Genomic DNA, 27254 nt, shown 5'->3' on the forward strand with positions numbered 1-27254 from the left:
GACCAGCCTGGGCACCATTCCAGCTGAAGTCCTCAAAAGGAGTTTAGTACACTGGATATTTTGTATTATAGAACTGCTGCCTCCTTTCAATAGCAACATATCTTTGAGCAAAATGTTTAAGAAATAAGTAATTATTGAATATTTTACTTTGAACAATAAATCCATCCATCCCAATGGATGGAGCTCAGAGAGTAATTATGTTTATGGAGTAATAGACCTCTGACAGGATTATAAGTATGTTGTTTGAAAGTTTCATGTGAGTTAACTCTGCAGCACAGTATTTCCAACCTCTGTCTGGCTTTCAGCAACAGACTGCAGCCTTGAATGAATCTCACATTTATGGTGTATTTATATGGTGTATTTATATGGTGTATTTATTATGCCTGAGTTCTCTGCATCTGGATACTTTTCCATGTTACAAACATTTTTTAAATAGAGTGCTGTGTTCTTGGTGCATGACAATGTTCAGTCAGAAAGAACACATGCCAAAAATGGTTCATTAGAAAATTAATCCTGAAAAGAGTTGGACCTATAAACTGATGAGGGTTTACACAGTCGAGACCAGTTCTCAGTAGTTCATTTAATTTTCTGCTGTAATCCCTCTTTCACTTCACAGTGCCCGTGGGCTTTGTTTGGTGTTATTCTTTTAGTGGAATCTGCATTTTTTGATTTAGTTCGGATTTCAGGTGTTGACCTATAATCGCTCAAAGCAAGGAATAACCAGAATATTAAAAATAAAGCCGGTTTGGGTCATCTGAAAGTTGTTTTAAGTTTGTTATACAAATATGACATTTAGAATTCAAAATCGAATTAGCTTTAATTGTCATGTACTCACACGAGGATAGGAAAAAGTTTACAAGTTGCCACTTACGGCGCCATCTTGGGTACTAAGGTACGCAGGTACAGATTCTGAAATTAGAAACATTAGAAATATAAAGAAATAAAAGGTCGAGCATTTGGTAATAAAATTCAAAAACTTTGGTGAAATAACTGCAGAGATGCTGGTATCCCACACCAAGTTACTCTTTATTTACGCGTGCACAGTACGTGAACTCTGACCAGCCTCCTCAAAGCCAGTCCCTAGAATGAGGAGACTGTCTGAATCTCCCAGTTTTTTTTGTCTTTCTTCTTTTCTTTTTGCTTAACCCCACACCACCACCTATCTGCGATAGTGCTAAGCTCATGTTTATTTCCGTCAGACCGGAAAACCCCAATTAAGGATCTCATAGTCAATGAGATCCACCTGGCCCTGGTTCCAATCACTAGAATAGGAATAAATTAGAAAATAAATAAAGAAATGACAGGTCCAGAATTATCGCCCTTCCACTCCAATCTTGTCTCCAGACCAGGCTCTGGGCCTCAAAGTTTAAAAAAAAGCTAGTCTTCTGGGGTCTTTCCTTCTGGAGGGTTCTCAACTGCAAAAGTTTAGTTAACTGTATTGACAATTTTAATTTCTTTGTGCAAAGATTAGGCAGCCTCAATTCATTAAGTCTTGTAATATAATGTAGATGATCAATTCACTTATAACCAGAATATTGTCCAAATAATACGCTCGATGAACCATAAAGAGTCTGCTCATTGGCATCTGCCATCGTGTTGTGGGCTTTTGCCTCCATCAGTGTATTTGTTCTTGTTGAGACAATGCGATGTTAGCTCCTGGAATATAAGGAGAAAGTGAGGACTGCAGGTGCTGGAGATCAGGAATTCATGATGAGGGGCTTATGCCCGAGATGTCAATTCTCCTGCTCCTCAGATGCTGCCTGACCTGCTGTGCTTTTCCAACAAAGCACAGCAGGTGCTTTTCCAACTCGTCCTGGAATATAAGAACTAGATGTATGTTGTGGAACACTGGAAGATTCAACAGACATTCATTGCACACCTGGTACACAACTATCTTACAGTCACAGGCATGTCAGTGTGTCGGCGATTACTAAACTGCTCTGTTACAAGCAGTATCCCATCAGTTTGTCATGCTTCAAATAGCCCCAGTTAAGACGCAAGCCGAAACATCTACAGCCTCAGGTCACATACTGTGATATGGTGATGATATTTCTCTCAAAGATATACAATATACTCACTGCCGGGCATAACATAGCAATTATCTTTTTGAAATATGGAGTACTTTTACTTTTAGTATTAGAATCCCTACAGTATGGAAACAACAAGTACACACCGACCCTTCGAAGAGTAACCCACCCAGACCCGTTCTCCCTGAATGATGCATCTAACCTACATAATCATGTCTCACAAACTTGATTGAGTTTTTTTGAAGAAGTAACAAAGAGGATTGATGAGGGCAGAGCGCTAGATGTGATCTATATGGACTTCAGTAAGGCTTTCGACAAGGTTCCCCATGGGAGACTGGTGAGCAAGGTTAGATCTCATGGAATACAGGGAGAATTAGCCAACTGGATACAGAACAGCCTTAAAGGTAGAAGAGAGAGGGTGGTGGTGGAGGGTTGCTTTTCAGACTGGAGGCCTGTGACCAGTGGAGTACCACAAGGATCGGTGCTGGGCCCTCTACTTTTCGTCATTTATATAAATGATTTGGATGTGAGCAGAAGGGGTACAGTTATTAAGTTTGGTGCAGATGACACTAAAATTGGAGTTGTAGTGGACAGTAAAAAAGGTTACCTCAGATTACAACGGGCTCTTGATCAGAGGGGCCAATGGGCTAAGAAGTGGCAGATGGAGTTTAATTTAGATAAATGTGAGGTGAGATTAGATTCCCTACAGTCCAGAAACAGGCCCTTTGGTCCAACAAGTCCATACCGAACCTCCAAAGAGTAACCCAGACCCATTCCCCTACTAATGCACCTATCATTATGGGCAATTTAGCATGGCCAATTCACCTAACCTGCACGTCTTTGGATTATGGGAGGAAACCGGAGCACCCGGAGGAAACCCATGCAGACACGGGGAGAATGTGCAAACTCCACACAGACTATCACCTGAGGCTGGAATCAAACCCGGGTCCCTGGCGCTGTGAGGCTGTAGTGCTAACCACCAAGCCACTGTGCCGCGTCATGCTGCATTTTGGGAAAGCAAATCTTAGCAAGAGACAAAAATTGGTAAGGTCCTAGGGACTGTTGCTGAACAAAGAGAGCTTGGAGTGCAGGTTCATAGCTCCTTGAAAGCGAAGTCGTAGGTAGGTAAGATAGTGAAGAAGGCGTTTGGTATGTTTTCTTTTATTGGTCAGTGTATTGAATAGAGGAGTTGGGAGGTCATGTTGCAGCTGTACAGGACATTGGTTAGGCCACTGTTGGAATATTGCGTGCAATTCTGGTCTCCTTCCTATCGGAAAGATGTTGTGAAACTTGAAAGGGTTCAGAAAAGACTTACAAGGATGTTGCCAGGGTTGGAAGAATTGAGCTATAGGGAGAGGTTGAATAGGATGGGGCTGTTTTCCCTGGAGCATTGGAGGCTGAGGGGTGACTTTATAGAGGTTTATAAAATCATGAGGAGCATGGATAGGATAAATAGGCAAAGTCTTTTCCCTGGGGTGGGGGAGTCCATAACTAGAGGGCATAGGTTTAGGGTGAGAGGGGAAAGATATAAAAGAGACCTAAGGGGCAACTTTTTCACACAGAGGGTGGTACGTGTATGGAATGAGCTGCCAGAGGAAGTGGTGGAGGCTGGTACAATTGCAACATTTAAAAGGCACCTGGATGAGTATATGAATAGGAAGGGTTTGGAAGGATATAGGCCAGGTACTGGCAGGTGGAACTAGATTAGGTTGGGCTATCTGGTTGGTACGGATCTGTTTCTATGACTCCATGACATCCCTGAACACAATGGGTAATTCAGCATAGCCAATCCATCTAACCTGCATACCTTTGGAATGTGGGAGGAAACCAGAGCACCCAAAAAACCCATGTAGACGCGGGGAGAATATGCAAACTCCACACAAACAGTCACTCGAGCTGGAATCAAACCCAGGTCCCTGGCGCAGTGAGGCAGCAGTGCTAACCACTGAGCCACCATGCCTTCCCCTCTGGAGGGTTTGACAAGGTCGATGCCAAAAGGGTATTTCACCATTCTTGGCAAATCTACAATGAGCGGCAATGTTTCAAAATAAGATGGCATTTAAGGCCTAGATGAAAAAGTAATCCTTGAAATAACTCCACAGAGGCTGGCATCCTGTCACAAACTCACCCTTTATTTACACATGGAGAGTCCTTGACACTGATCCAGCTCCCTCAGAGCCAGCTTACAGAGTGAACAGTATCTCTGACACTCCTGTTTATATCTGTCAGACAGGGCTCCCTGACTGAACCAGGTTAACAGCCCCAATCAGGGGCTGACCTGGCTGACCTCTTAAATCACTACAATCATATTTTTTGTTTTATTTATTTGTGGATGTGGATGTTGCTGGCTAGGTCTTTATTTATTTATTGTCCAGAGGGAAACTAAGAGTCAACCATTTTGTTGTGGAGTCGCATGCCAGCCAGAACCAAGATAAATGGTGGCAAGGTGACTCAGTGGTTAGCACTGCTCTTTCTTAGCTCCAGGGACCCAGGTTCGAGTCCAGCCTCAGATGACTATCTGTGTGGAGTTTGCACGTTCCCCCCATGTCTGTGCAGGTTTCCTCTGGGTGCTTCAGTCCAAAGATGTGCAGGTCAGGTGGAATGGCCATGGGGAAGGCAGGAGTAGGGGGTGGGTCTGGGTGGGTTGTTCTTCAAAGGCTGATTGGCTGAATAGCCTGCTTCCACATTACAGGGACTCTCTTCTCCATAAATGGCAGATTTCCCCTCATAAATGACACAATTGACTCAGATAGGCTTTTACAGAAAACTGGCAGTGGTGGCACAGTAGCCGTTGGACTGGTTTTTCAGCTTCCTTGATAAAAACTCGAATAAACTTACCGAACAGAATTAAAATGGAGTAAAATTTTGTTGACATCATCTAACGCACTTTTCCAAGTATGTTGTTTAGACTTGCTTAATAATAGATTCCAGAATTTCTTAATGGCCTGGATATTCCATGGATATGTATTCGGTGGGGAAGGGTGCATATAATAAGGAGCTAACTCACCACTTGCCTGCCAAACACCAAGCTCCTACCTATAACATAGACACTGGGAGGGCACCAAAATCGACATGCCACCCTCCCCAATTGGTAAATAAGTAATTAAGAGTCATTGGGTCTTGTTAAAGGCCTTCAATATTATGTTGCCTATACTATAGGTACTTGTGTAGGCAGGAGGGAAGAAGCAGACATTCCATTTTGAAGCAAAAAGGCATGGGATACTATCTTCAGCAGGTACACTTTGTCCATCAAGCTTCACCTACATCTTCAAGAAATTAGCACCCCCTTCCTACTCACTTATAATACAAAACCCAAGCCCATCACACCATTTACCTCAGACTGGAATCCATGGGACCGTGTACACGCACCTACAACCCTGGTAATGTCCACCATTGAGTGCTGCTACTGGCAGAACCATCAAGCGGCCAGCCAGTCTAATTGACTGGTAACTCCATTGGAAGGGACTGTCTCCCAGTGAAGAGCAGAGGTCGCAGTGTGCACAAATTCAAACATCCACAGCACATTGTAGCTGTAGAGTTAGAGAATCCGGCTTGACATGCAGCCGCTGACTTTTCTTAAAGACATCTGTCCCGTTCCATTGTCCTGTAGCTTTCTATACAATGACTGATGTTAGGTTAATTCGCTTATAGCTCACCATATATGCTCTCCTCAACAGCCTAAAAAGCAAAATAACACTTATTAATTTCCAGACTAATGTGACTATTCTTAATTCTAAGGAATTTTAGAAAACTATTGCTGTCACAACTATTATCTCTGTCAATATTGTTGTTAGAAGCCTCATTGTAGATAATCAGGTGCTGGGCCTTTGGTTTCTTTTAGTCCCTTAAGTTTTGTCAGAATCTATTCTCTGTTAATATTAATTTTCTTAATGTACACATTCCCTGTAACCCTGAGATTACTATTGATTTCTAGAATGCAACATCTGTCTTCCTCTGTGAAGGCAAACAAAAAAAAACTATATTTTGCAGTACATTTCCAAATCTTCATTTCCCATGATAATTTCACCTATCCCTGCTCTGAATGGACTAATACTTAATTTGGTCCTTTTTTTTATTTATTAAAAACTACAATTTGTGCTTACATTTCTGATGAGTCAGTGTTACTCTGATTTCTCTGTTTTTATCAATGTTGGGTGGCCCTCTACTGGTTTTTAAATGTTCTCAATCCTGAGAGTTTCTCTTTTCATTTGCATTGTTGTAAGCCAATTTGTTTAACTTACTGCTTTCTTGCTGAGTTTTTTTTAAATGAAATGTTAGTCAGTTGAACATTTTAAATTGTTCCTTTTCATGCTTTCTCAGTTTAATTTACAGCCATAAATTTTATCGATTTATTTAAATAATCCTAGTCACTTCCCCTCATAACTATGAATTGGCTTTGTTTAAGTTTAAGATTATTGACTGCCATTGGAATATGTGGCGCCATTGTAATGAAAACGGAGCATCATTATTCAACTTTCATTCCTTGATTTGAATATTTGGAATTGTTGTGGACTAAAGATGGTTAAAAAAAATTATTGACCTAAAATGGCTGCTTTGATCACCTGATAAGCCTGGGCAACCTGCATAAAATGCAGAAAAATGGCTGACTCAGAATTACCATTTTAATCAAGGAGCAGTGAAAATCAATGAGACATCAAGAAACTTGATCTCTTGTTTTATTTCCACTTACATTAACTTCACACATTGGATTGAAGAAGGTTATTTACAGCCTTTTTGATTTGAGAAAGGAAATGGAGCTACACTGTAGATATACAAACAAACAATATTTCAATGTGTCACTTTGAACTGTAAAGGAGATAGAAAGCCATAGGAGCTCAAAGGAGCAAGGATATTGAGAATTGCTTCTTTCTCTCTCTGTCCCTCTGTCTCTCTCAATTTCAGAAATAAATGCAGTTAAAGTTGCAACTTAGAAAAGACAGGATTCATCAAGAAATCAAGATTATCCATTCCTAAAGAAACAGTCCAACAGCTAAATTATCTCACAATATATGGGCTATAAAACTTTAAACTCCACTGCACATCCTATCCTGTCTGAGCTGCATCTTTTTAAATGGATTATCTGTACTATGTGCATGTGTTAGATATTGTATTGACTAATTGGACTCTGGGTTTCATATGTAGTAAAAGTCTACTCTCTTTCACTCAAGAAAACCGTGAATTTGGCTCTCCTGGATTTTTGATCTTGTTAACTAAATTTAATTCAAGTGCAATAGCTAGGTGCTAAAATTAAATGTGAAATATTAGTTGATCCTAAGAGGGATTTTAAAAAGATGAGAGCTGAACACTTCCTCATCTATGTTTCTTTCGACTCAAAAAGATTGAGTAGGCTGGGTCTGTACTCATTGGACTGTCAAAGAATGAGGGTATATCTTAGAGAAATATAAAATTATGAAGGGAATAGATAAGATAAAAGCAGGGTGGTTGTTTCCACTGGTGGGTGAAACTTGAACTAGGGGGCATTGCATCAAAATAAAAGGGTAGCAGAGTTAGGACTGAGTTAATGAGGAACTTATTCTCCCAAAGAGTTGTGAATGTGTGTAATTCCCTGGTCAATGAAGCAGTTGAGGCTACCTCATTGAATGGTTTTAGGGCAAAGATAGATAGATCGATTTTTGAATAGTATAGGAATTAAGGGCTATGGTAAGTGGGAGGGTAACTGGAGCTGAGTCCACGAGAAGATCAGTCATGATCTTATTGAATAGTGAAGCAGGTTTGAGAGGCCAAACTCTTGCTCCTATTTCTTATGTACAACATGGAATTTGGTTAAAAATCACACAACACCAGGTTATAGTTCAACAGGTTTATCTGGAAGCACTAGCTTTTCGAGTGCTGCTCCTTCATCGGGTGACTGTGGAGAATAAGATTCATAACCACCCGATAAAGGAGCAGTGCTTTAAAACCTAGTGTTTCCAAATAAACTTGTTGAACTATAACCTGGTGTTGTGTGATTTTAACTTTGTACAACCCGGCATGCAAGTCCAGCACTGGCATCTCCAAATCATAACATGGAATTTAATATTGTTATGATCACTCGTTCCCCATGTATCCTTTACTATAACATTACGAATAAATACTGCTTCAGTACATGTTAATCGACCTTAGATAGTTCCATCCTCCTCAGTTTTACATTGTATTGCTGAAATAAACTGTCACAAAAAATTCAACATTCACATGATGTAGACCACCCTTGCCGGTTTCATTATCCCAATCTGTATGAAGATTCAAATTCCCACAATTATCACATTGCCTTTGTTCCAAATCCAATAATTATTTGTTTAATGCTCTGTACAATGCTACAACTACTGTTAGTGGGGGTTATAAATTTCTTTCACCAATGTGTTTTGACTGTAGCTAATCCCAATTTCTACCCTTACTGATACTACACTCTCTGAGGCCAGATCCTTTCTCATCATCATCCTTTCCTATCAGGGGTACCCCTCCTCCTTTGCCAGTCTGACTACTTTTCCAAAAATATTGAGAGCTATGGAATATTTAATCTTAATTTCATAATTCCATTTTGTGTCCATATCTCAGTACTGATGATTCAATCTAAACCATTTCCCTTAATCTTGTCAATAGTTTATTTATCTTACAGTGATGTTTCATGCATTCACATACAGACCTTTAACTTCCATCTTTTTTTAACTTATGTTCCCTGCAACTCCCATCGAGTCCACACCAACCCACTGAAGAGCATCTCACCCTCTGCCAGGTACAGTGTTTCAACGTCTCAATCTCTCTCTTTGGATTTCTAAATCTCCCTTTTCAAAATCATCCTCCACCCTGAATCCACACAATGTTAGTTTAAAGTTCTGCCCATAGCCTTTAGTTGTGTGTGTTGATCAGGAGACTTCTCTCAGCATGGTGTGAGTGCAGTCCATCCCAATGGAGCGTCTCAGTTTCCTCTGACTGCTGAGGTATTGGCCACAAATTGGAAAACCCTCTTCTCAAACCATTTTTTTTTTGTTCCATGAATTTAATTCTTTAATCCGCTTGACGTTTTGCCAGTTGGTATGTGGTTCAGGTGACAGTTCAGAGATGATTACCATTGATGTCCTGTAATTTAGTTTACACTCTAACTTCTCAGGGCCTCTGAACACAACATGTTTCTATCTATGGTCTACACACACAGGGAGGTGATGACTCGTGGTATTATCGCTAGACTATTAATCCAGAGACTTAGACAACGTCCTGGGGATCTGTGTTTGAATTCCATGATGGTAAATGATGGAATTCAAGCTCAACAAAAATCTGGAATTAAGTGTCTCAGGATGAATCCTTTGTTGGGAAGAAAAAGTCTTGTTCCTTCAGGAACCTGCAATCTTTACCTGGTCTGGCCTACATGTGACTCCAGACACACAGCAATGTGGTTGACTCTTATCTGCCCTCTGGGCAATTAGGAATGAGCAATAAATGTTTGTCTAGCCAGTGACACCATTATCCTGTGAATGAATTTTTTAAAATGTCATTGGTTCCTGTGTGTAATATCCACAAATTGGATACTGCCTCTCCAGCTGTGAGGAAAACTCCTTATCCCTGGTAACAAATATACAACACAACATTTGGTGCTCCTGGTCACAACTACAGAAAACAATATCTATTCTCCCAACTATTCTCCATTCCTATCACTGCCACATTCGTCTTTGCTCAAGTTTAATAGTGACTGTCACCTGTAGATGCTTGGATCAGAGAATCCCTACAGTGTGGAAGCAAGCCATTGGCCCATCGAGTCCACACCAACCCACTGAAGAGCATCCCACCCTCTACCCTATCCCTATAACCCTGCATTTCCTATGGCCAATTCACCTAAACGACACATCAAAGGCCAGTTCAGGCATGCACCTTGCAGTACATCTCCTCATCCACATTGCTTCTATTGTACCAAGTCAGTAGCTGAGGCTCCTTTACCATTTGATGCTGATTCCTTTTACAGTGGCATAACCACCTCCTGGAAGAAGTTATTGAAGTAAATTTGCACTTCCCTGATGTGTCATAATGTCAGCAGTTCAATCGCTGATTAGAATACTCTGAACCAAAGCTCCCGAACGTAATGCAGATATGTTTACCCTGCATCACACTGACATCCAGGAAAATCCACCTTCTGTAATTGAAATACACCACCTGTCCTACCAAATGTGTCAATTGGATGTGATCTATTTGGATATTCAGAGGGTCTTTAACAAGGGGGCCGCATAGGAGACTGCTAAATAAGATAAGAGTCCATGGTGTTCGGGCAAAGTACTCGCATAGATAGAAGGTTGACTGACAGGCAGAAAGCAGAGAGTAAGGAGAAAGGGGATTTTTTTCAGGATGACAGCTGGTGACTAGTGGAGTTTCAAAGGGTTCTGTGTTGGGGCCACAAGTATTCGTATGAGACATTAACGATCTCGACAACAGAACTGGAGGCATTGTTGCAAAGTGCAGATGATCCAAAAGTAGGTAGAGGGACGGGTCATGTTAAAGAAGCAGGGAGGCTGCAGAAGGAGAGGCTAGGAGAGTGAGGAAAGAAGAGGCAAATCAAATACAATGTGAGAAAATGTGAGGTTATGCACTTTGGTTGGTATTTCCTAAACTAGGAAAAGCTTTTGGAACCTGAAACACATAAGGACATAGAATTCCTAGTCCAGATTTCTGTTGAGGTTAACAGGCAGGTTCAAGTTGGCAGTTAGGAAGGCAAATGAAATGTTGACATTCATTTCAAGATAACGAGAATATAAGAGCAGAGGTATACTGCTGAAGCTGTATAAGCCCCTGATGAGACCGCATTTGGATATTGTGAGCAGTTTTGGACCTGTAACCTACGGAAGGATATGCTGGTGTTGGCATCATGGCATCCTGAATAGCAGAGCATACTTAATGGGCCAAATGGCCTAATCATGCTCCCATATCTTTAAGGAGAAAGTGAGGACTTGCAGCTGCTGGAGATCAATCAAAGGTTGTGGCACTGGAAGAGCACAGACAGTCAGGCAGTACCTGAGGAGCAGGAGAGTCATATAACATAGAACAGAGAATGTTACAGTGCAGTACAGGCCCTTTGGCCTTTGATGTTGTGCCGACCTGCAAAATTAATCTGATGCCCATCTAACCTACACCATTTCATTGTTATCCATATGTATGTCCAATGCCCATTTAAATGCCCTTAATGTCGGCAAGTCTACGATTGTTACAGGCAGGTTGTTCCACACTCCTACTACCCTCTCAGTAAAGAAACTACCCCTGAAATCTGTCCTAAATCTATCACCCCACAATATAAAGTTATGTCCCTTGAGTTAGCTTCACCATCCAAGGAAAAAAGCTCTCACTGTCCACTCTATCTAACCTTCGATTATCTTATACGTCTTAAGTCACCTCTCAACCTTCTCTCCAATGAAAACAGCCTCATTTCCCTCAGCCTTTCCTCATAAGACCTTCCTTCCATACCAGGCAACATTTTAATAAATCTCCTCTGAACCCTTTCCAAAGCTTCCACATCTTTCCTATAATGCAGTGACCAGAACTGCACGCAATACTCCAGGTGCGGCTTTACCAGTGTCTTGGACAGCTGACGCATGACCTTGTTGCTCTGAAACTCATTTCCCCTACCAATAAATGTCGACACACCATATGCCTTCTTAACAACCCTATCAACCTGGTGGCAACTTTCAGGGATTTCTGCACCTGGACACCGAGATCTCTCTGTTCATCTACATGGCCAAGAATTTTACCATTAGCCCATTACCCTGCATTCGTGTTACTTCTTCCAAGTGAACTACCTCACACTTTTCTGCATTAAGCTCCATTAAGCCCAGCTCTGCATCTTATCTATGCCCCTCTGTAACCTACAACATCCTTTGGCACTATCCACAACTCTGCCTACCTTAGTGTCATCTGCAAATTTAATAATCCATCCTTCTATGCCCAAATCCAGATCATTTCTAAAAATAACAACCAGCAGTGACCCCAAAACAGATCCTTGCGGCACAGCACTGGTAACTGAGCTCCAGGATGAACATTTCTCATCAACTAGCACCCTCTTTTGTCTTTCAGCTAGCCAATTTCTGATCCAAACCGTTAAATCACCTTCAGTCCTGAAACTCCGTATATTGTTCAATAGCCAACTCTGTGGAACCTTATCATACGCCTTACTGAAGTCCATATTCACTGCATAAATGGCTTTACCTTCATCCACCTGTTTTATGGACCTACCCTTCACAAAACCATGTTGACTATCCTTAATCAAAGTTAAAAATCACACAACACCAGCTTATAGTCCAACAGGTTTAATTGGAAGCACACTAGCTTTCGGAGCGCCGCTCCTTCATCAGGTGATTGTGGTGACTTATAATTCTCAAGCCCCACGCCTTCATGCCTCATTATCCCATAAGCCATCCTCTTCCTCTTGACAAGAGCTTCAACTTCTTTATAAACCGCATTATAAGAAGGATGTGGAAGCTTTGGAAAGGGTGCAGAGGAGATTTACTGGTATGGATGTTGCCTGGTATGGAGGGAAGGTCTTACGAGGAAAGGCTGAGGGACTTGAGGCTGTTTTCGTTGGAGAGAAGAAGGTTGAGAGGTGACTTAATAGAGACCTATAAGATAATCAGAGGGTTAGATAGGGTGGACAGGGAGAGCCTTTTTCCAAGAATGGTGACGGTGAGCACAAGGGGACATAGCTTTAAATTGAGGGGTGATAGATATAGGACAGATGTCAGAGATAGTTTCTTTACTCAGAGAGTAGTAAGGGTATGGAATGCTTTGCCTGCAACGGTAGTAGATTCGCCAACTTTAAGTACATTTAAGTCGTCATTGGACAAACATATGGATGTACATGGAATAGTGTAGGTTAGATGGGCTTCAGATTGGTATGACAGGTCGACGCAACATCAAGGGCCAAAGGGTTGTAATGTTCTATGTTCTATATTCTAAACCATGGCTCCCTCTCTCAACAACTACCTCCCTGCCTGATAGGTATATACTTATTAAGGACTCGCAGTAGTTGTTCCTTGAATAAGCTCCACATTTCAAGAGAGTCCGTCCCCTGCAGTTTCCTTCCCCATCCTATGCACTCTAAATCTTGCCTAATCACATCATAATTGCCATTCTCCCAGTTATATCTCTTTCCCTGCAGTGTATACCTATCCCTGTCCATTGCTATTGTAAACATAACTGAATTATGGTCACTATCGCCAAAGTGCTTACCTACCTTCAAACCTAACACCTGACTGGGTTCATTCCCCAGTGCCAAATCAAATATGGCATCATCCCTGTATCAGAAAACCTTCCTGCACACACTAGACAAAAAATGACCCATCTAAACTACTTGACCTTATAAACTTATCCCTGACCTCAGTACCCTAAACCTTCTGTGCACTGGAACTAAAATTCAGGTTCCCATCCCCCTGCTGCATTCATTTAAACCCCTCCGAAGAGCATTAGCAAATATCCCCTCCCCCCTCCTCTGGTATTGGTACCCCTCTGGTTCAGGTGAAGACTATCCTGTTTGTAGAGGTCCCACCTTCCCCAGAAAGAGCTCTAATTATCCAGTAATCCAAAACCGTCCATGCAGCCACATGTTCAGCTCTGTTCTCTCCCTGTTCCTCACCTCGCTAGCACTTGGCACTGGCAACAAATCAGAGATAACAACTCTGTTTGTTCTAGCTCTAAGCTTCCACCCAGCTCTCTGAATTTCTGCCTTAGACCCCCACCTTTCTTCTTACCTATGTCGTTGGTGCCAATGTGGACCACGACTTGAGGCTGCTCCCTCTCCACCTCAAGGATCCCAAAAACATGATCAGAGACATGACAAATCCTGGCGCCTAGGAGACAACACACCAATCGTGAGTCTCTCTCGTTCCCGCAAAACCCCCTATCTGTCCCCCTAACTATGGAGTCCCCAGTAACTAAAGCACTGCTCCTGTTCCCCCTTTCCCTCTGAGCAACAGAGACAGACTCTGTGCCAGTGGCCTATGCCCCAACGCTTATCCCTGTTAAGTCATCCCACCAACAGTATCTAAAGCAGTATACTTGTTGAGAGGAACCACCACAGAAGATCTCTGCACTGCCTGCTGGTTACCTTTCCTACCCCTGATGGTAACACATTTACCTTCTACACATAACTGTGGTGTAACTACCTCCCTGTAACTCTTCTCAATAACTCACTTTGCCTCCTGAATGATCCGAAGTTCATCCAGCTCCAGCTCCAGTTCCCTAACACGGTTCTTGAGGACCTGGAGTTCGGTGGACTTCCCACAAATGAAGTCAGCAGGGACCCTTACCTCCCACATATTGCAGAAGGAACATTCAAATGCCGTAATCTCCATTCCCGTTATTCTAAATTCCCAAATAGACTGCCGGGAAAAAAAAAGAAACACTAAAGAAAACACTTGTCACCTTTCCAATCAACGCACAGAACTTTTTTTTGTGGTTAGAGGAGGAAGGTGTGTGGGAGACACTACCCGAGCAGTGTTTCGGGTAAAGCAACCGCCCAAATATGTGACCTCGTGATCTCTCTGACTGCGTCCAGGAACTGAAGAAAAAACAGAAATAAAAGAAATTTAAACTGTATACTCACGTATCCTGATAGGCCCTCTGCTCCTTGGAGATGTTTCGAGCATAAGGGCTTCCTCCGGAGTGTGAGGGGGAGATGGCCCAAGGGGGCTGAGAGATAAATGGGAGGGGGTGGGGCTGGGGGGAATGTCGCTAGGAATGCGATAGATAGATGAAGGTGGAGGGGTGATGCTGATAGGTTGGAGTGGAGGGTGGAGTGGATAGGTGGGAAAGAAGATGGACAGGTAGGATTGTTCAAGAGGGTGGTGCTGAGTTGGAGGGTTGGATCTGGAATATCACATTCCTAGCTTCCTTCCCTCCAGCCCCACCCCTCTTCCATTTATCTCTTAGCACCCTTGGGGGGCCCCCACCCTAGATTCCTGATGAAGAGTTTATATTTGAAACTTTGATTCTCCTGCTCCTCAGATGCTGCCTGACCAGCTGTGTTTTTCCAGTGCCATACTTTTTGACTACAATATCTTATGGCCATATGGAACTCAGTGCCACAGAGGTTAAGAAACTGAGTGTATTTACGATAGGGATTCTCGATTTGTAAGGGGATCACGGGTTCAGGAGAAGGCAGGAGAATGGAGTATGATCAGGGCATCGGAATATACAGGACTGGAAATGACTCTCTAGTTAGCTCCAGTTAAATTTGCATATCATAATATAAGATTTGATAACTTAGAATTACTTCATAGAAATGTTCAAAATTATGAAATGTAGATATGAAAGGTGATCTGACCTGCTAACTGGGGTGGCAATGACATAGTGGTGTTGTTGCTGGACTATTAATCTGATGGCCTGAGTAATGCTTTGGGGACCTGGGTTTTCACCCTTCCATATAGAAATAGAATTCAAAAAATATCTGAGATTGAGAGAGCCCAATGATGAGCACGAAACCATTGCCAGTTACCAGGAAAACAACTATCTGGGTTCATTCATGTCCTTTTGGGAAGGAGAGTGCTAGCCTGTATGGGACTCTCGACCTACAGCAATATGGCATTGTAGTTTTTACTGCTGGATGGGCAATAAATGCCGGCCGAGCCAATGATGCCACATCCCATCAATGATTTTTTTTAAAAGATGTCAATAATAAGCCAAATCTCAGGAGTAATGGAGAAACTAACAAGATTTTTCTTTCCATGCCTAATTTTTCTTTTAAATTCATTTATGGGTTGTGACCTTAGTTGGTGATAATGAGCTGCTTCTTGACCCACTGCAGTCCACTTTCTGTAGGTTGACCCACAATGCCCTTAGAAAGGGAATTCCAGGATTTCTACCCAGCAACAGTGAAGGAATGACAATGTATTCACAAGTCAGGATGGTGAGTGGCTTAGAAGGAAACTTGGAATGTGGTGGTGTTCCCAATTATCTGCTACCCTTGTCCTTCCAGATGGAATTGATCATGGGGATTTAGAAAGTGTTGTCTTAGGATCTTTGATGAATTTCAGCAGTGCATTTGTAGATGGTATACACTGCTGCGCCTGAATGTCAGTAGTGGATGCTTATGGATGTGGTGTCAATGAAATGTGCTGCTTTGTCCTGAATTGTGTCAAGATCTGCTAAATTACCATATTGTCAGAATGTGGGCTGTATTTATCAAAGCAAGTTTTGGCTCCTGTTCCAAAATCGATATCCATATAAATGTGAGATCTCTCTTTTTTTCCCTTTCAAAATCTGATGTTTGGCTTTGCTCTTTTTTAACATTCCATTTACGGCAGTCAATATGTTTGATCGGTTCTGTTTTAGCCATGGTCTGATAATGTTCACACTACCATTTTTCAAAGCAAGAAACTCAAATGAGTGGGAGAACAATACGCATTCTATCAAAAGCAGTAACATTTAAGTTCCTCCGCAAAGAAATTTAGGCTGGGGATTCAATTGGATGGTGGTGGAAAGGAATAGATATAAAGAGCTCTCCCTATTCAGCATTGTTCCCTATAAATTTGAATCCCAGCAAGTTGTAAAGACACAAACCAAGACACCTTTCTTTCTGCTTGATGTTTATTAACCCCCTCCAGTCTTTTAGCTCCTCTTGATTGTGTCTGTTTTCCCATTCTATCCACGCAATCATATTCCAATTAACACAACTACTTGAATATTAACAATATGAGCATAAAAGCATCTTACAGGGCCATCCACTCACTTTAGTATCTCAAAATGTTGTACTCCAGGGCTACCTTTTGAGATATTTCACACCTTGTTGCATCAAATGCTTCTGTCCCCCGCATTTGAAAATGTCAACTGCCTTTCATCCAGTTAATATATCTTGTGTATCTGATGTTTCACTACCCAGACAGCGGTACTAGTATTTCAAAATAAAATTAAGATTTTTCAAGGAAACATCATGAGTTACTCTTTTCTCCTTCCTCCTTTTCAGAAGAGTTCAAACTGCTAGTTCAAGACCATCCCAGTTCAGATGACTGTCCAAAAGATGTGCTGTCATTATCATGGCCAGACCAAACAGCACTTAGTGACAATGCTTTTCTGCATCCAACTGAGATAATGTGTTCCACATCCTGGGCATCATCCCTATCAACCAGTCCGAAAAAATCCAAAACGGTGAATCAAGATGCAGGTGAGAAACAAGGTGAACTGGTTTTGAAATTTCAGCACAATTAGTTGAAGAATTTTGATGTGTAAAAGGAAAAGGAATGAGAGGATGTAACGTTAAAGTGTTGAGCAAATAAAGCAAGGGTGATGTGATAAAAGAAAGTAAGTAGAGTATGGACTCTACTGCCTAGACGCGTGATGGATACAGATTCAATTGGGGCATTCAAGAGGGCATTGGATGGTCACTTGTATGGAAATAGTGTGCAAGGGCTTGGGGAAAAGATAGGAAATTGGATCTAGTTGATAGACCCGATGCAAGCATAATAGGCTCAATTGTCTTCTTCTGCACTGTAATAATTCTCGAATTCTGTGAATCTGATTTATTATTTTACATAGAACAATATGTTTGACCATTTTACAGGGCACAGTGATGCAGCTAAGTAAACTTCTTCTAAATGAAGAAAGGAAATATCAGTTGGAATTCCTCAAAACATTCATCTGTTTAACTAATGTCTCTAAGAATTTTTTTTACACCTGAGTAAACCAGAGTAGAATTCTTAAAATTCTTCGTTTTTCCTACTCTATTGCTAACCAGCTTGAGAAGATGATGAAACTCAGAAATGATATACCATCTGGCCTCTGTGATCACTCTTTATTTCTTTCCTGTGTATTTAATTCAGACACCTCCTTATAGTCCAGACACAAACTATTTCAAGAACTTTATCCAACCCTGATGTATACAACTGATTCATCCTGAGCCTGTGATTTTCCAAAGAGATTAAATCCTAACTCTCGAAGCTTATTCTTGATGCTCAGAGACTTGATTTGGATAATATTGACATGATTTTACATACACAACAAAATCTCCAATATCCATCAAATGTGGAAACAGTGATGAGACCAATATCTCATTTAACCTAAGTGCAGTGCATAATACCGTACAGGTCTTATGTGCTACACTTGGCAGGATTGGAGGCTTTGAGCTACAGGGAGAGGCTGAACAGGCTGGGGCTGTTATCCCTGGAGTGTCGGAGGCTGATGGGTGACCTTATAGAGGTTTATAAAATCATGAGGGCATGGATAGGATAAATAGACAAGGTATTTTCTGTGGAGTGGGGGTATCCAGAACTAGAGGGCATAGGTTACCGCGAGGAGGAAGAAATTTAAAAGGGACTTAAGAGACAACCTTTTCATGCAGAGGGTGGTGTGTGTGTGGAATGCGCTGCCAGATGAAGTGGTGGAGGCTAGTACAATTGCAACATATAAAAGGCATCTGGATGGATATGTGAATAGGAAGGGTTTGAAGGGATATGGGCCACCTGCTGGCAAATGGGACTAGACTAGGTTGGGATATCTGCTCAGAATGGACGGGTTCGATTGAAGGGTCTGTTTCCATGCTGTACACCTCTATGACTCTATGTGCTATACCACTTTTCTCTCTTTGCTTGACTTTTTTAAATTCCTTAAATGCCTTATTGAATTGCATAAATATATTCAATGAAGTGAGTAACTATTGACACTGTCCACAGAGTAGTTTGATGAAACCACTGAGAAACTATGATGTCCCATAGTGTTAGTGGTTTGTGACATCGACACTTAGCCACAGATGTCAGTGTCAGGGTCACTTGGATATGAATGTCGGTGACAAGATCAATAATTATTGTCCAGTTGGCGCTGCTAAATCCTTCTTGTGTCAGAGTAGAGCGTGCAGTATAGGTTCACCCACAGTGTGGTGAGGAAGGGAGTTCTAGCCTGTTGACTTAATGATACTGAAGGAAAGATGATAGAATTCCAGGATGCTGTGTAGCTTGATGAGGAATCAGAAGATGGTGATATTCCCATGTGGCCGAAGCCATAGTTTGTGGTGAAAAAAGGGAAGCTAGCAACCTCCTAAGGTCTGCATTTAATTGTTCACATACAGAAATTGTTGTCCAACATACCTTTTAAGGATAATCAGTTTTTTTTTCCCACAAAATTTGAGGCATTTACTTCACTCATCAATGGTTGGCACTTATATTGAAACAGGCAAAGACTAAATTTGCTGGAAACATCCTGTTCTGTATTCTTCTTTACTTTTGGATTGTAGGCCAAAACACGAAAAGCTTTCTGCTTTAAAATAAGGAAACTGTGAAAGGGAATGTTGCAGTTTCAAACCAAGTCAGTGGAACTCATTATGAGTTGTATCTACGCTGTTGCTTGGTAAAAAATGCTAGAGGTTCTTCAGTATATAGCTGTGTGTTCAGGGCAGCTTTGCCCAGAAACGGACAGTTGATTGTTTTTTTTTGTCAGGACCAGTCTAATGGTTCAGGAATCATTAGCATCACAATGACTCTCCGACTGGTTCCTGTGCAAGTGGAAAGTCTGTGTATGAAAATACAAGGCCAAAAAGCCTTTATATTAGAGAAAAACAAGTGTATCTCTCTCCCCTTGTGGAGAAAACAAGCAATTAGAAAATAGTTAGCAATTCTCACTCACCATTTGCTTATAATTCAGGGATGCCTAAGCAGGGAAATGTGGTTGCATTTGGTGAGACTACATCTGGAATACTGGGACAGTTTTGGTCTCCTTACTTGAGGAAGGATGTGTTTGTATTTGAGACTGTTCAGAGAAGGTTTATTCCAGAGACGAAAGGTTTGTAATATGAGGGGAGTCTGAGCAGTTTAGGTCAGTGCCCGCTAGAGTTTAGAAACTTGAAAGGAGATCTAATAGAGCATATGTAAGATGCTAAAGTGGATTGAAAAAATGATTTAGAGTAGATGTTTCCTTTTGTGGGACAATCTGGAATGAGAGGTTATAGTTTTAAGAAAAGGAGGAACAAATATAAACAGAGACAAGAAGAAATTACTTCTCTCAAAAAGTTGCGTGTCTGTGGGATTCACTAAGTCAGAGTACAGTGGATGCTGGGTCATTGGATAAATTTAAGGAGAGATTGACAGATTTTTAATGAATAACGGAACATTATAGCATAGTGCAGGCCCTTCGGGCCTCAGTGGATTGAAGGGTTATGGAGAGCAGGCAGGAAAGTGGAGTAGAGGCCAAGATGTGAAAAGCCGTGATCATATTCAATGTCGGAGCAGACACGACGGGTTGAATCACTTATTCCTGCACCTCATCTTTGTGTTTCTCTCTAAGCTGCTGCTTCTAATCAGTGACTGAGAGACTGAACAGTTAGTGTGCCAATTGCCCTGTGTCAGTGGTCAAGAATTGAAAGTACTCAGGAGGAGAAAATTTGAGATCACAAGGACTCAAAAGAAACAAAGAGACACCTCATTGAATCCCATGGACTGATCGTATTCAATTGTTCCCCCAACATTTTTTTCTCCACCCCTGACATTCATCTTTTCTTTGTCTCTATCTGTCTGCATGTGTGTGTAGGAGGTTAAGAAGGGCAAGAATTATAAGTTGAATTCACTTTTTGTTTGCTTTTGGCTAGAACTGATCCATATGTAATAAATAGTGATTTCTTGTAAGTACAGAAACATGGTCAAAGCTTTCTATCAACCTTGAGTTAATGAGACAAGAAAATTTGGATTTTGAGTGTTTTGATTAATTAATTAGTTTTTGTGGTGTCCCTGAAGTAATGGAGCCCAAGTGTCAGCACGTTACCCTCGAGTGGGTTGTGACAATGGTGGCCTTTTTTCTCATGGTTATGACTGTAATGATCTTGTACAATATAATCGCAATGAATAACAGTCTGAAAAAGATCAAGTTGATGTATTTTGAGTAAGATATCCATTCTGTGATGGTTTCCAACAGACATGCTTGAGCAGTGGTGCTTTGACAATAGAATTATATAAGACATCAAAACAGAAGTGGTGCAGTATATCACACAAATTGTTTTTTTTTGCAGTTTGCAATTTATGGTTAGCTTCAAAGGGAAATGCACCTTTTCAATTCCAGTTGCAAATATCTTTTTTATTCTATATATAGAAAAAGATAGTGGTTTCACAGGCAAATCCAAAGTATCATTTTCAATTTCGCATCATTCAATATGAAGTCTAAATGCCAATGAAGTGTATTTGCCTTGTCATGTAATTCACTGCAAATCTTTCTCAATCATTTTGGTAAGAATTGGCCAAAGTACCCAATGCTCCTCATATTCAATGTTTGGTGCCTCAAAGGCATGTGCATGGTTTTAGATGTGAACTGAATAGACATTAGTTGCACCTATTGTTGAATAACCTGTTTCCATTCACAGATCTGGAGTGGCCACTTGGATGAGATTCTGTAGAGTCCTGATGCTTTATTAAACTCTGTGTTGACAAATTGCTTCTTTCAGAATAATATTGGTGGGAAGGGAAGCTGTGTGCTTTTAAAGGTTCCTACGTGAGGGGATACTGTGACGAGTTGGTGATATCTGTGGTCTTTTCAGTCTCCCAATTATTGTTACTCACATCACAGATGTTGGAAAATCCACATTGAACCCAAGTTAAATTTTGTTATAGTTGATGGATATTGCCAAATCAGTTTCAGGATCTAAATCATTCTGCTTTTGGCAGAAATAATTTTGTTTCGAAGAAACCCTGTTTCACCCTCGATAAAATTGCAGTTGTGAGTATGCATCGCTGCATTCTGTTTTAGGAATGTCAATAGCTGGGATGTTCTGAGTAGATGCAATTATTGCTGGACTGTCACCCAGATCAGAAATTGCCCCAGCTTTGGGACAGCAGGTGGCATAGAGGCAGAGATCTAGGTTTGATTCCTGCCTCGGGTGACTGTCTGTGTGAAGTATGCACACTCCCCCTGTGCCTGCGTGGGTTTCCACTGCATGCTCCACTTTCCTCCGAGAGCCCAAAGAAGTACAAGTTAGATGGATTGGCCATGAGCCAAATAGCCTCAGTTTGCGCTGTAGAATTCCTAGAATTTGGCCCATCGAGTCCACACTGACCCTCGGAAGAGCATCCCACCCAGACCCACTCCATTCCTGTAACCCTGCACTCCCCCATGGCTAACCCACTTAGCCTGTACATCCCTGGATACTATGGACAATTTAGCATGGCTAATCCACCTAACCTGCACATCTTTGGACTGTGGGAGGAAACCAGAGCACCCAGAAAAAACCCATGCAGACATGGGGAGAATGTGTAAATTCCACACAGACAGTTGTCCGAGGCTGGAATCGAATCTGAGTCCTTGCTGCTGTGAGGCAGAATTGTTAACCACTGAAGCCACCATATCTCCCTAAGTTCTGTGATACTGCATGGTGTTGCCTCATGGATATTCCAAATCCAGCTTTTCAAACTATGCTAAGAAAATTCATCAGAATATACTAGAAAAAGGGAAAGACAGAGCACCCCATATCCACTTCTCCTGACAGTGCCCGCTACTGTCAGATAACTTTAACCGTCCAACTTGAACATCAGTGAATGAATGAATGGGTTTAGTTGGGTGAAGTGGTTGAGTGGGTGATTAGAAAGTGATGATTGATAAGGTGTATGGAGTAGGTAGGATAAAATGGATAAGGTAGTGAATGGGTATGTCCATAAGGTAGGTGCTTGGGTAGTTGGGTTAAGGTGTTGTTAGGTTGGGTCTGATTGCAAGGGATCAGATAGGGAGCAAGCCAGGTCTGATCAGGGGGTAGTTGGGTGATGGGAGATAATCAGGCTTGTGATAGCAATAGTTCAACAACTCGGATATTACCATTGTCCAGAAACTAAACTGGATGGGCATGTAAACAATGTGGTTGCAAGAGCAGATCAGAGGCTAAGAATCCTGGAGTGAGTAACTCACCTCCTGTCTCCCCGAAGGCTGTTCACCATCTTCATAGCACGGATCAGAAGAGTGATGGAATGTACCCCACTGGCCTGGATTGGTGCAGCACCAACAATATTGGGAGGGTGTACTCAGGACATGTTTGGGAGTGGACAGGTTGAATTGGGTGGATATATTTCATTGTTGATATGTCAGCACAGAGGAACCTCGATTATCCAAACGAGATGGACGGGCACTTTTCATTCGAATAATTGATTATTTGGTTAATTGATTCAATGCCTTTCTTCTGGGGTTTGGAGTTTTCTGGTAAGTCCGCTCCCCATTCAGGAGATGGAGCAGCAGCATACCATGCACGAGCCACCGCCCTCCCCAAAACTGTCCCCCCATCCACCCCCCAACCCCGTCCAACACCGCCCCCCCATTCACCCCCCAACCCCACCCAACATCCCCTCCCACCCAACCCCGTCCAACACAGCCCCCCCATCCACCCCCCAACCCCGTCCAACATCGCCCCCGATCCACCCCCCAACTCCGTCCAACATCCCCGCCCCCCCAACCCTGTCCAACACCACCCTCCCGTCCACCCCCCAACCCCGTCCAACGCCACCCCCGTCCACCCCCCAACCTCACTCAACACCATCCCCCCATCCAGCCCCCCAACCCCATCCAAAACCCCTGCCCCCAACCCTGTCCACCCCCATCCGCACCCCCACTCTCTGCCCTCACCCCAAACCCATCCAACATCGCCTCCCCTTCCCCTCACCCCCGCCCACCCCCAACCCCGTCCAACACTGACCCCTAATACCCCATCCCTTCCCCCACCCCAGCATCCCCACACCCCCCGTGCATCATCACCTCTTACCCCCCACCCCTGTCCCGTCCCCACCCCCTCTCTGGGGCGGCCAGACTGGACACCAACAACAAGGCTGCTGCTGTTGCTGCTGCCTTTTGGCGGGTAAGTCTCCAAATAGCACGCACACCCATACACTTATGCAATGTTTTGACAGGTTCCATCTTTGCCTTATACAGAACATTGTTGGAGAGATTATCTGGGGTTGGGGGTTTTTAGGGTACATATCTGTGTAGAACTCCAGGGAAAGTGTGTGGGGTGAGAGAGAGGGCAGAAGGCCAGTCATTTGGAGAAGGTGCCTGGGCTCCCATTGATGTCCAGGACTGTTCTCGGCAGCATTTCGGTAAGCCGAGTTCACTTTTAATTGCTGTAAACAAATGACGCAATCAGCGTTGAAAACACGTTGTTGATGTAATGTTTCTATTGGGACCTCGAGATCTCCTTCGGATAATCTGATATTTGGATAATTGATATTCAGATAATCGAGGTTCCTCTGTATACCTTTAAGACACTGTATCACAACATGTGATCTCAAGGTATCTGACCTAAAGTTCACTTGAAGCATGACACACTATTGGAGGCATGTTGCACTCAGTTATAATATAACAGCTTAATGTTAGCACAGATAAGTGTGTGAAATATTTATACATCATAGTCAGATGAAACAAACTTCTGTTACCACAATACCTGTGGTGGAGGATTAGTGGTTTGGGAGCATTGAAATTAAAATAGCAGCAGATGGAAACCTATGCAGGGAGAAAGAAGGGAGGGAAACAAGAGCAAAAGCAATAGACAGAATAGGAAATAAGGAAAGTGTTCAACAGGGGATCAAACAGGGCCACAGCGAAAAATAATATGAACAGGACTAAGAATGTTAAAAAGACAAGCCTTAAGGCCTTACGTCTTAATGAGTGGATCATTTGCAATAAAATGGATGTATTCATCATCAAAATAGATACAGATATTGTTGGGCTAAGGAGAAGTGACTGCAAGGTGACCAGGGGTGGAACTGACCATCCAGGGGTATTTAGTTTTCAGGAAGGGCAGACAATAAGGAAAAGAGAAAGTGAGGACTGCAGATGCTGGAGATCAGAATCAAAAGGTATGACACTGGCAAAACACAGCTGGTCAGGCAGCATTCAAGTAATAGGAAAGTCAATGTTTCGAGCATAAACTCTTCATCAGGAATCTCTTCATCATCCTGATGAAGAGCTTATGCTTAAAATATTGATTCTCCAACTCCTCCTGCTGCCTGTGTTTTTCCAGTGCCATAATAAGGAAAAGGAGGTGAGCTAACATTGCTAGTTACAGAGAGAATTAACCAAATAGTTAGGAAGGATATTAATTCTGATGAAATGTATCAGTAGAACTTATAACTAAGAAGGAATAGAAAATGAGAGTGTGTGTTACATATATGTATACCCCCAATCTGTAGTAATGTTAGGGAACTTTGTTAAACAGGAAACAGGAGACGCAAGCAATCAAGGTACAGCTGCAATTATGGGTGACTTCAATCTGCATTTAAATTGGGCAACAGTACCGTAGAGGAGGAATTCCTGGAGTTTGCGTAAAATGGTTTTCTGGATCAATTTATTGAGGAACTGACGAGACAGCAGGTCCTCCTGGAGTGGGTATTGTGTGATTGAGAAAGGGAATAATTGGTAATCTAGCTGTGTGAGACCCCCTTGAGGGTGAGTGATCATAATATGATAGAATTCTTCATTAAGTTGGAGAGTGACAGAGTTGATTCTGAGACTAGGGCTCTGAGACTAGAGTTACTTAATTGGATGATAAAGGATCAGCAGTTAAAGAGCACATATCAGAACTGCAGTAATGGTTCATGCACAAAATTAACTGGAAAGGTGACTTGACTGTGGCTCACAAGAGAACTAAGGCCTAGTATTAGATTCAAGGAAGGGGCCTACAAATTGGCCAAAGAAGCAGCAGATCTGAGGATTGGGAGCAGTTTAGGTATTAGCAAAAGAGGACACACAAAATTGATTAGGAGGAGAAAGAAAAGAGGAAGACAGCAATTTTATAGGAACATACAAATAAATTACAAAAGCTTCTACAAATGTATGAAAGGAGAAAGGTGATTTAAGACAAATGTAAGTCCCTTAAATTCAGATACAGGGCAAGTAATAATAGGGAACAAAGAGATAGTAGAATATTAAATAAATCATTATAGTTCTGTCTTCACAACAGGGGGGACACAAATCAAGTCCCAAAAATGTTGGACAGTAACGGATCCAGTGATAGAGAGGAGCTGAAAGAAGTCAATCCCTACAGGGAAATGGTGTGGGAATTGGATGGGATTAAAGGCTGATAATTCTCCATGGACTGATATTCTATATCCCAGAGTACTTGGAAAAATGGCCCATCCTAAGAATAGTGGATGCATTGGTGGCTATCTTTCAAGATTCTATGGACACTGGAACAGTTCCTATTTGACCGCAGAGTAGCTAATTTTAAAATAAAAGGAAGTAGCAAGGAAATGGTATTATAGAACGGTTAGGCGGTGAGAAATGAGGGGAAAATGCTAGACTCCATTAAAGAAAATTTAATAACAGACCCCTTGGAAAACAGTAACGGAATGAGAAAGAGAGTCAGCATGGATATAAAAATCAGGAGTCATACTTGACATATCTACTGAAATTTGCCAAGGATGAGTTAATATGGTGGAGCCAGTGGATATGGTTTACGTAGCCATTCAGAATGCTTTCCATAAGGTCTCATGTAAGAGATTAGTGTGTAAAAATGCAGAACTAAATGTAATATCTCCACATTTGCAGATTATATCAATCTGGCATACAGTGAGCTGTGGAGAGGATGTGTAGATGCTTCAGTGTGATTTGGACAAGTTGTGTGTGAGCAAAAGCACAGCAGATGAAGTACAGTATGGATGAATGTGAGGTTACTCACTTTGGCAGCAAAACCAAGAGAGCAAATTGTTAATTGAATGGCTATAGGTTGGGAAAGAAGGAGGTGCAATGAGAGCTGGTTGTCCTTATAAATCAATTGCTGAACATAAGGATGCAGATGTAGCAGAGAGTGAAGAAGGTAAATGGTACATTGGCCTTCATAGCAAAAGGATTCAAGTACAGGAGCAGGGATATCTTGCTGCTGTTGTACAGAACCTTGGTGAGACCTGACCTGGAGTATTGTGTCTTGACTAGTTTTGGTCTCCTTAGCTGGGGAAGGATGTTCTAGCTACAGAGGGAACATAACAAGGGTTTACAAAACCAATTCCTGAGATGGTAGGACTGGATTGGTTAGGACTAAATTCATTGGAGTTTAGAAGAATGAGGGCATCTTATAGAAATCTATAAAATTCCACTAGGAGTAGACAGGGTTAATGCAGGTGGCATGTTCCTGACTTCCAAGGGGTCGAGAGCAGAGGGCCTCCATCTAGGAAACAGGGTAGTCCATTTAGGACTGAAGCAAGGACAAAGTTATTCACCCAGAGAGTGGCCAGACTGTGAAATTCCTGCCACAGAATGCATTGTTTCCAAAAGATTAAATGTTTTTGATATGGAGCTGGAGAGGGAAATAAAAAGCAAAAC

At 42.0% G+C, this 27254-nt stretch overlaps 1 protein-coding gene across 1 annotated transcript in view; it reads left to right on the forward strand.

The window, feature by feature from the left end:
• Positions 1-27254, forward strand: part of ano3 (anoctamin 3) — a 571317-nt gene that overhangs the window by 129295 nt on the left and 414768 nt on the right. The window contains exon 2 of the mRNA XM_087996305.1: positions 16957-17154. Coding sequence (XP_087852431.1) covers positions 16957-17154 — 198 coding nt within the window. The remainder of the gene's footprint in view (positions 1-16956; positions 17155-27254) is intronic.

Source organism: Chiloscyllium plagiosum, unplaced genomic scaffold (assembly GCF_037043375.1).
Source record: "Chiloscyllium plagiosum isolate Xiang-an unplaced genomic scaffold, Cpla_swu_hap1 HiC_scaffold_18, whole genome shotgun sequence".
NCBI lineage: Eukaryota > Metazoa > Chordata > Chondrichthyes > Orectolobiformes > Hemiscylliidae > Chiloscyllium > Chiloscyllium plagiosum.